Source organism: Corvus hawaiiensis, chromosome 9 (assembly GCF_020740725.1).
Source record: "Corvus hawaiiensis isolate bCorHaw1 chromosome 9, bCorHaw1.pri.cur, whole genome shotgun sequence".
NCBI classification, from domain to species: domain Eukaryota; kingdom Metazoa; phylum Chordata; class Aves; order Passeriformes; family Corvidae; genus Corvus; species Corvus hawaiiensis.
Window position 1 is genome coordinate 14,116,319 of NC_063221.1, and position 10,951 is coordinate 14,127,269.

The following is a 10,951-nucleotide window of genomic DNA, read 5'->3' on the forward strand; positions in this document are numbered from 1 at the left end:
AAAAAATCACATGTATAAAGGGTATATTAAATGTAATATGCTGGTTAATCCAACTCAGTAGCTCTCAGCTGACCAGCTGGCCTTGTGAAAGATGTTAACTTAAAAACTGAAGGAACTTTCTCAACATATCTCAATCCCTGATGTGTACAGGCACAAAGAAACTATTTAGTTCTATATCCATTGCTTTCAGCTCTTCCTGCTGAATGGTAATGGATTCTGTAATTTAAACACAAAAAATAATTCTGCTAATCCATAATAACATGAGGCTGTGAAGGCTCCTGGGATCTGGCACGTTATCGGGAGATAATGGAGAAACAGAGGTGAGTTGTAAGAACTTAGACAAGTAACTCAGCTAAGTTTGTTCTGAACTGCAGCACAGCACAGTGACTGGAAACACAGGCAGGTGCAGTCAAGTACCACACTGTGGCAGTTCCAACACAACAGGTGAGATTTTTGAAAAGATGACAGAGTAGTACCACTGTGGACAACAAAGGAGGAATAACTAAAGCTCCTCAAATTACATCATTAAGACTGGTAAGAGCTGTTAAGACAGACACTCAAGATAGCTTTTAATACCATCATGTTTTGTTTCATTTAGAAGCAGAATATTCAAGAGATACAAGACTGGATGACAGGAACAATTAAACAGAAAAACCTGACTCCAAATTAAAAACAACTTGCCGTAGGAGCAGCTTTGAAAAGCATTACAAACTGAAGGGCTTAGTACTGAATACCACAGGAAAAGAGCCCAAATAATACATACCAAACCATAGGCCATGCTTCTCTCATGTTCTTGGGTTATGTCTGCTACATATGCAAAAACTACAGAAAATGTCACTGCAAAAACTCCAGACACGGAGATTACAGCAAAGTACCACCTAAGAACACGATAAAAAAAATTAGAACAGCTAAATAGAACCAAAAAGTCTATTCAATCCAAGTGCAGTTGAACAATAAATCACCTTGTCCAACTTATCCTGACAATTTATTGAGATAATCTTGGATAAAGCTGATGTGAACGTGTCTTGATAGAACTGTGTAACTTCTACGTGCACCAAGTACAAACAGCATGATTTTGTAACGTCTACAAAAAGCTGCTGTGATTAAGTACTACCAGGAAACAAGGTGTTCAGCTAATAAATTCAACTGGTCTATGACCCAAAGCAAATTAGGAACTTCAGTATTTTGAGAACCTGGTCATTGAAAGGCCTCAACATCTGCCATATCGTTATGCTGTAGACACTAGCACTTGGCATTTGAAACTTAATAAACACTTAGAAACAAGCTCCTTCTGAAGAGAGATGAGCAGCCTGTGTGACCAGAGGGAAAACGGAAAAGGCTGACCTGAGCAGATGGCACTGGCCTGTGTCAGTGCAGGCTGTGCCACTGCTGCTCCACCCTCAGGGACAGCACAGGGGTCAGGGAGCAAGCCCAGGCCTCTGACTCCTGCCATACCTGGGCAAGGTTCCAGCCAGTTAACAGGTCAATAAGGCGCACACAGCATCAAAGCAGGTCGATTTTAGAATTTGAGAAACAAAGTGTAAAACTTCTGCAACTTGTAGGTTACAAATGGTTATTTCACGCACCCGCATTACGTAAGGTTTTGATTTCAGTGTTGCTGGCTGGTATCTGAGTGAGAACTGTGGCCACAATCCATGCCTGCACAGTCCACTGGACTGTTTTCCAGCTTTGGCAGATATGCTGGAGCAGGACATAGGGCTTACAGCACACAGATCAAAATCAGCAGCTATTGAAATTCTGACCAAGGCCTTTGGCCTCATGGCAGCTGCTTCAGGTTTGCTGTTCCCCCAGCTTTGCACAGAAGTAATACAAAAGCCTCAACCTTCCATCAAGCACAAACAGCATTTTATCAACAATGCTACACACATAAGCATTAGATAGCAACCTTGAAAAGCAACAGCCAATCTGGTGTGAAACAATTTACTAACCATGGGCTGATCTTCATTAGTGGTATTGGTGCACAGGTGAAAAATACCGTTAGCAGCAAGAAGGACTTTCGTCCCCACACGTCAGACAGGGCACCTATGAGTGGGGCACTGAGAAACGACAATAAGCCCTAGGTGAAACAAAACATTTGAAGTTAGAACTAAGTGGTCAGACTCGTGATAGCTGACCAGAGCACAGTCCAAGAGCACTGGTATGACTCAAGTCAAGGGCTACAGTGCAATGCACCAAAAGCAATGTGACCAACCATCACTCATCTTCTCTCCCATGTCTGGTTAAATAAAATTTGAGGTCTGTTACCTCAGAACTACACAAAATTCAAAATGCAGATGATCCAGTCATACTAGCAGTTTCATGAACTGTGTGTTATTGTCTTCTTAAAATTCACATGAATCTAAGTAATGGAAAATACCCTACTGGGGCAACAAGCTCCAAGTAAAAAATTATCCACTTTTAACACCATATGCATCATTTGGGATTAATCAACTACCTTTTTATTTGCTGAACCCAATCAGTAGATACAGGCCAAGCAATACCTTGTTGAAAGTAAAAAGATGCACACTTGCCTTTTTAGCAGTAATTTATTCCCATTTTATTTATACTATGAAAGCCATATTGAAAAACCTCGTGACTGTTTCTCTCAGCTGGCAGTTATTTCTATATTCCTCCCACCACTCACTTTAAATTGTACTTGTGATTAACTTCTGTCAACTTACCTTTACACCTTGAATTAGACCATTCATTAGAAATGTATGTTTTGGGAAGGTTTCATGCAAAACCTGGAGAAGAAATATGAATACTGTCATTTACACAATATCAACTACAAATATTGCTCATGACACATCCAACTTTATGATGCACAGTAGTTTTTTTATTTTCATAGATTACAGAGAAAAAAAAGGAAAAAAAGCAAACTACAAACAATGTGATTAATCTTTCATTTGCAAGGAAGGCATTTTGAGATTTCAGTGCCTGAAATGTAAATAAACCACAGAGAACCTAGAAAATTATCTCAGACCAGACTCTCCACATGTTACTGTGTCATCTGTCGGGGACTGGGGAGAGAGAGAGAAGAGACATCACCATCCTGAAGTGGCTCTCAGTTTGGCGAGCAGAAGCCAGAAATGGAGCTGCCTCAGTCTGATTTGTGTTTAGATGACAGGGATTTCATTCAGTGACAATGTGCAGTTCATACCCAAGAGACTGTTCATGGGTAACATCAGCTTTCAGAGCAGCACCAAGACTGCATTTTAAGTGGAGTTGGCTTGGGAGATTTTTTAGCCTTAACTCCTCTTAATTTGTCTGCATGTATCACTCACAAATTAAATCCAAATTAAAAGCAACTGACTACATGAGAAAGTACTTTGGTACAAACACATTGATATGACTGTCTCACAAATCACAGGGATGCTTTGACTGGTGTAACACAGTCTGTGCTCTGAAGCTTCTGCTTAAAACACAGCCAGGTCAGCAAAGACCTCCCTACCTACACACACATTTGCATAATGTTACTAAATTTCAAGTGTATTTTTGCCCTTACATTTGTAATGTGCCAATGTTTTATGGCATCTTGAAAGGAAGGATAATTTCATTACCACCTTACTGGTTTCAATCAGAAAATATTTACATGTAAGCTTGAGTGTTAGCAGACTTGCATGTAAACAGCTGTGCTACAACCATTACACTGCTATAATGAAATAATTGAAATTTCTGGTATCATCCAAAATTACAGAACTTTTTTTTCACTTGCACAACAGAGCAGCTCAGTCATATGTAATTTTCATTTCATGTAATTCAGAAGATGCTGAGTGCCTTTGCAGTAATTGTCCCACCTCCCATAGAGTGAGAAAAAGCTCCCGAGGATTACCTACCACTAGAGTGGGAGCTGTCAGGAGTCCCCAAGCAAAAAACTCCAAGAAGATCACAATAACAGCATGGTAGACACTAGGTGAACCTATTCCTTGAGGCTGAAACAGGAGAAAAGACAGGTGATTAAAACATCTGATCATCTATCAGTCATGAGAAATGCATCTGAACACTATAAACAGAAGGATTAATAATGAAACAGGACTCAAAACTTGGGAATAGTTACCCAAGCTAACTGGTACAGAGTTACTGAGTAACCCTTTGATGCTACTGTCCTGAAGTGTCCTACTCTTACTCTGCAGAATCCTTCACTGCCATCTCAAAAAATAAATCTCTTACACTGCCAATCTGGGAAACAAGGATGCTACAGGGAAAACAGACTCTTCTTCAGAGAATTAGTTTGTTTTCCTTGAAAAAATGCTTAAGTCTACGCAGAGCTGCATGGAACCAAAATTCCATGGTTTCAAAACACAGCAGTGGTCACACTCAGCTATCCCCAAGTCTCACTACCTGGTCTATCAAACAGCTCTTCTGTTACTAAAAGGCACCACTGCTACATACAAAACATGGCTCTAAACCAGGAAAGAAACTAAAATAATGAGCACCAGAAGCAAATCTCAGGAACAGCACTGATCACTTCCCAAATACTGAGTGCAGGCCTATCAGTTACAGTGTGCTTCAAATGGAGGAAGAGATGCAGATAAAAGGTTTGACAAAGGGAACTCGAAATTGTTCAGTGATTCAGTAGAAGCAGAGGTAGCTTTTGAAGAGAACAAAAAGAGCAAGGGTGGGACAACCTGCTCATCTCGTAGACTCTGTAAATGCTGTCAAACAACATACCATAGTTCAACATTTGCAAATTAAGGATAGGGCTCACTAATTATTTTCATATGAAAGCAGTATGAATAACTCCTCAGAAATCTTACATGCATTATTTCAACTTAGAAGTGCTGCCTTAACATCTACTTTGCCTGCTTTGTGCAAAGGTGAGTTACTAACAGAGCGGCCCTGATGTGATCAGACCCCACATTCACACTGAGCACACACACACAGGCTAAGGACCTCAGCTGCTTCCCAAGGAGGCTCAGAGGGATTTTATCAATGTGTGTAAGTAGCTAATGGAAGAGCAAAGACAAGAGCCAGACTCTTCTCAGAAGTGTCAGTGACAGGACTGGAGGCTCATAGTGAAATACAACAAATTATACTTGTACCTCAAAAAAGCAACCCCCTCTGAAACAGTTTCCATCTTCCAAACCCCAGTGGACATAGCCCTGAGCAAACTGCTCCAGCTGACCCTGTCTGGGGTAAGACACTGGGGTAGTTGGATTAATGATGTTGGAGGTGCCTTCCAACCTCAAATACAACACAATTTTAAGTTGCAGTTAGGTAATACTGGAGTCTTTATTAGGAGATTTATGCAAGCCACACCTAACTTTTCTTTCCAGATTCCAGTATTTCCAACATAGAAAAAAAGAGCTTATTGAACAAATGTAGGAAATAAATACAGAAAACCTCACTGCCTACTCACCCCTATTGCTAGAAAAAAATCATAATTTTCAAAAGTAACCATATCAATCTGTAAGAGGTGAATTACAGAAGTACCTCAGCACTGCTGTTTTTCTTTCCCAAGCTCTCTTCAGTAAATACAGACATACCATACAGATATTTCTGCTATATTTTCAGCCTAAGGAGGTAAATTAACAGTCTTTGTAGGTACAGAGAGTGGCTATAATTATCATCTCTTCCTACAATTCTTTTCCCTTTCCACCCACAATCCTTATTTTAGCTTTGGGTTAAAAATTTATCCAGCTCTGCACAAACTGTAAGTATCAATGTTAGCTGTTAGCTGTTTGACTCAGTCTCATAAAATCAGGTTCATTCTGATAGCCCCCAGATTCCTGTCACATTGCTGGCACATGGCCCCTCGAGGCATGACAGACAGTGAGGGAGGTGTCACAAACCATCCCACCCCTTCCAGCATGGGAGTCAAGAGCACCTCCATTCACAGCAAACACGAACGAAGGCAAAGGCCATCTGTGCCCAGGCTGCCCTCATCCAGCTCCGGGCAGCTCTGAGACCACCTGCACAAAGCGAAACAGCAGAACGAAAGCAGCGGCTGCTCTGCACAGGAGAACTGCTGCTGACTTTAGCGGCCTCGGGTGGGTGAGTGCTGCCCTCTGCCCTGTCATCCAGCTGTAAGCAACACCAACAGAGCTTTCCAACACACTGGCAAAAACGAACAGAAGCGACATTTAGATCACTAGGGTTCAACTTCCCTGCTTTCTTGTTGCTAATGCTCACTTATCACAGGTACTTATCACAGATTATTTGTTCTTATCGACAAAAAAAAGAAGTAATTTAGTCACATTTAGATCATCATCTCTATAGCCATTTTTAAAGGTGTTGGGAAACTATCAAGTAACAAGGATGCTTCTGAGGTGAAAGGGAAGGAGATGAATAAGCAGTTACACTGCAGTGTATTAAGACACATTATAAGCATTCAGTCCACAAGGTTTCAGTACCAGTCTGATGCACCCTCCCAACCCAACAGGTACAGTGCAGGTGCTGGGTGTTCAGCCCTGCCCTACTCTACAAACCTGCCCCCTGTGCTTTCCAAAGGGGCTAACACAGTGTAATGCAATGGCCTAAGTGCAACTGAATCAGAAGGCCCTAGCCCTGGAGAGAAAAGACACAGGGGCCTTGTGAGAACAAGGTGGAACTGAGATGTTCCAACCAGAATAACAGCAACCCTCCTGCTACAAGTAGCCAGAGCGTATTTCTGCCTGGCTAAACCTGCAGCACAAATAGGGCTCCAACAATGCCTTTTCCTCTGGTTATAGAGAAGATATCTTTTAATCAAACACTTTGTACTCTCAGTCATGACAGTGATAAAAAGTGTACATGCCAGACAAGCCTAAGAACACACATCTGACAACAACAGAATAACTATCAAAGCAACAAAGGCATTCTATGTAAGACCACAGCTGTTGCTTCTCTGCTGGAAAGGAAAAAGCACCAAATGAAGCCTTAATCTCTAATTTGTTTCATGACTGCTTCAAAAATGCATTATTTTATGTAAGATGAATACATAAAGGAAGGAAAAATTAAAATTGTTGGGGGGGGAAAAAAAAGTGTTGAAATAGAAGTTGTGGCTGCCCTACCCCTGGAAGTGTTCAGTGCCAGGCTAGATGGGATTTTGAGTGACCTGGTCTATGGAAGGTGTCCCTGCCCATGGCAGGGGGTGGAAATAGATGATCTTTAAGGTCCTTTCCAACCCAAACCATTTGTGATTCTATGAAATCACTTCACTGGTGTTACTGCCTCTCCTTTGGTGAAATCTGACAACACACACTTGAGTACAACACACCATTACATATTTTTTCTGTGATACAGCTACTAAAGCTGCAAATAGAAAAACACAAAAATACCACCATGCACCAACCCAAGCTCCTGCACCACCCACTGCCTTGTCAAGGAGACCCAGCAGAAACTGCAGTGGGAAGAGAGCCTTTGCAGAAACAATGGGTGGGTTTTCCTTTTTGCTTTTTTGGTGCTTGGTTTTTTGGTGGTTTTTTTTTTTTTTGTTTCCCATCAGAAACTCTTTCTGCCTGTACCACTGCCTCATTAGCCATCTGTACACTCTTTCTGGCTCACACAATTTTCTCTGATGTCAAACAATTCCAAAATAAACCAGTCAGGCTGGAAAGTGCACATGAAGATGCTTGATTAATTACTGATTTGCCAGTGGGAGACATTTAAGACATAGGGGCCATTTTCAGGTACCTGTTTCCCAGAATATCACACACCATGCTGGGTAATGAACAAAGCAGATGAGGATGCTGAGCACTGAAGACTAACTTAACATTTTAGCAAATATTAAACAAAATTCTATGCATGAAGTTTCTGCTGTTGTTATAAAGAACACTCTGCTATATCAGACTTCATAACTTAAAAAATGTATTTAACACAAACAAATTCCCATTTATTTAAAGGCAGAAAGTATCACAAGCTGAACTTTTTGTAGCCTAACAACAATCTACATACCTTCAGCTAATGTTTATGGCCCATTTTTCCACTGTTTTCCAGTGTAAATTAAATTAATACAGAATGGGCGTTTGCATTCAGCTTTTGAAACTGGTGGGAGGCACCGAATGATGTAGCACAAGTATCACTGAATGCAGTTAATTGTAATATATATTTCTCCTCTCTTGGCAAAAGAAAGTTAAAGTTGAGAAGTTAGGGACACTTGGAAACACACTGTATCTTAATCAATGATACTCCAGAGAGAAATTATGAAGCACCGTGTCCCCTGAGTAACATTTACTCTGCTTGTACTACTCAATCTAAAACACTTGCATTTAACATGTGTACAAGGTAATCTCATATATTTCTATCTTTACAAAGAGCAAGAACACATCCTAGAAAACACCAACAACCATCACCAAAATTCGTTTTGCTTCCTAGCACTTAAGTAATCCAGCCAGTTGGCCACTTCGATGAACAAGTAATGAGACTCTAACACCTGTCTCTTCTCCATTATTGTTCCAAAAAGACAAACTGAAGGGCCATCAGCAATTTAGTCTGTCAAGATGTCTCGTTATTTGAAATAATGGCATTGTATTTAGAACAGGGCACATCGAAGCTACAGAGTGTTACACAGTGGAAAAAATCCAGGGGCAACGATACACTGCAAGTAATGGCACTCATCAATGTAAAAAAAACCAACCAAAAAACCACCCAAACCAAATCCAAGCTCCAGCAGCCCAAACACTTAACTTCCTTTATTTTTCAAATTTATGTATTTAAGAGGAAGCAAAATAGTGGGAAGAACTGCAAAAACCTTTCTTCCGGGAGCCATTTGCGGGACTGCTCAGGCGCCGGCGTCTGTCCTCCTCGCGGGCCCGTTCTGTCTGACCACGGGCACAGCGGTCGCTGCAGCCCCGCACCCGAGCCACGTTCCGCGGCCCCGCCCGCACGGCCCCGGCCCTGCGTGCCCTCGCTCACGGGAGCTACGCTCGGCGAGGGCAGGCTCGGACAGGCTCCGCTCACCTCGGGCGGCCGTAACGACCCGCCGTGCCCCAGGCCCCGCGCCTGAGGCCGCTCCCGCTCCTGCGCCCCAAAACCCGGCCGACGCGAGGAACAAACTGCGTTTGCGGGCGGAGCGAAGCAGCTTGACACGCTCACAGGTGTTCCTCGGGCAGCCGCCCCGCGGACACCGGCCCGGGCTGCCGAGCGCGGCCATCGGGGCTGCGGCGGCCGTGAAGGCACCGCGACCGACACAGGCGAGGCCGCCCGAGGCCCGCGGGCCCACCGACCCGGCCGGACCGGGCCCTACCCGCCCGGGGCCGGCCCCCGCACCGCCGCGGAGGGTCGGGGCCCTCCGGGGCCCCCCGCCGCCGCCAGCCGTCCCCCGGGCCGCCCCGCGCCCCCGGCCTCACCGTCCCGCCGTCCTTAATGATGATCTTCTTGGCCAGCATGATGCTGCGGTTCACGGCGCGCTTCTTCTTCTTCCCCGCCTGGGTCATTTTACCATCGCACCCCGGGGGGCGGCACCAGCGACGGCACCAGCGGCCGCTCCCGGCTCCCTTCGGGCCTCGGCTCCCTCCGTCCCTCCGGCGCGGCCGCCGCCACCCCTCACGCGCCCGCCGCCATCTTGGGCAGCCCCACCGCGCGCGCATTCGGCGCTGCGCATCACGCGATCGCGCCATTGGCCGCGCGCGCTCACGTGCGCCGAGCGCCCCGCCCCGTCCGCGTCGGGAAGCGCGGGCTGGCGATGGGAAAGCGGCGGCGCCTTTAGGAACGGGGGCGGCGGCGCCGCTGCCACGGCCGGGCCCCGCCCAGCCTCCGCCGCTCACCCCGAGCCCGACAACACCGCGGGCTAAAGCACGCGAGCGCGGCCCCTCGGGAGGTCCCGCGGGAGCCTCAGGTTCTTATCCGCCCTCCCAAACATCACCCGTCCCTCCCACCCGAATCGAAACAACCAGCCCCGCTTCCTCCTTCCCGGAACTGCTGAGGCGCCGCGGAAAAAAGGAGCAAAGGACGGCAGTTCGTACGGGATATACCTGACATTCCCAGAGCCAGAGTACACAAACACAGATATAATCCACCCTAAAGATCCAGAGACAGACATTCTACTTTCTTACTGTCAAGTTTTAAACTTAGTTTATGAAAGCTCCGACACCTTCAAACGGGCAGGTCATCCCAGGTTCTGATTTACCACAACGCCCGGGGATCAGCTTCCCCGGGGCAGCATGCCAATTAATGGAGAAAATCTTTTAGAATCATGTGCTGGCATTATTAGGTTTTTTGTGGCTTATAAATTCATCCACTGTTGATGTTTGGCATCACTAAAGAGCAACAACTGTCCATCCTGTACTATCATATTCACGATACAGACACAAGTCTCCATGGCCGTATCCACATATCAGTCTTTATGTTATTAGTCCTCCACCTTTCAGCCCTCTTGCTGCTTATCTCCATCTTCCCCAGCTCCTGCAACATCCCTGTTTCCCCCAAAACCTCAGCTGCAAATGAACAGCTTCTCTGCCCCTACCAACAGTGGAACCTCATCCCTAAGGTACAGACTGGCACTGCAGCTCCCACCTTGTTACCAAAGGGCTGCCAATCACTCACCACTTCAGATAGTGTGGGCTTAAGTTAAACCCTTAGCCTTAAGATCAAGCACCTCTTATCATAATGCACTTTTTAAGGAATTTAGAACTTGCTGAGGCACAACCCTACTCACGCCAATGTCACAGTGAGACAACCACAAGCAGACTCTAGCTCACAAAACAAGAGTTCGTCTAGCGGGTCCAAGATGTTTGCTATTATCAGGAATATGTTACAAGTATTAGGGTGTCACATGAAGTATTTGACAATTCTGTCCCACTTCTACTTGAAAAGGAGAGGGGTCTTCAAATGTTGACATAGTTTCAAGTCTGTTCCTCAGAGTGCTGTTAGATTTTGGTGAGAAAGTCACACAGACACGTATGTGACATGTAAGGGACTCATGTAAAAGAAGTCAACACAACTACACAATGCAAGCAAAGTCATTTGGTAACTAGGCTGAGAAGACAGTTTTCTATCCACACCTTCATATAAGACCAACACCTGTTATTGA

General features: G+C 44.8%; 1 protein-coding gene across 1 annotated transcript in view; it reads right to left on the minus strand.

The window, feature by feature from the left end:
• Positions 1–9,506, minus strand: part of MFSD14A (major facilitator superfamily domain containing 14A) — a 14,464-nt gene extending 4,958 nt beyond the window's left edge. The window contains exons 1-5 of the mRNA XM_048313737.1: positions 9,270–9,506; positions 3,837–3,932; positions 2,682–2,744; positions 1,950–2,077; positions 764–878 (exon numbers count right to left, since the gene is read on the minus strand). Coding sequence (XP_048169694.1) covers positions 764–878; positions 1,950–2,077; positions 2,682–2,744; positions 3,837–3,932; positions 9,270–9,356 — 489 coding nt within the window. The 5' untranslated portion in view covers positions 9,357–9,506. The remainder of the gene's footprint in view (positions 1–763; positions 879–1,949; positions 2,078–2,681; positions 2,745–3,836; positions 3,933–9,269) is intronic.
• Between the last annotated feature and the right edge of the window lie 1,445 nt (positions 9,507–10,951).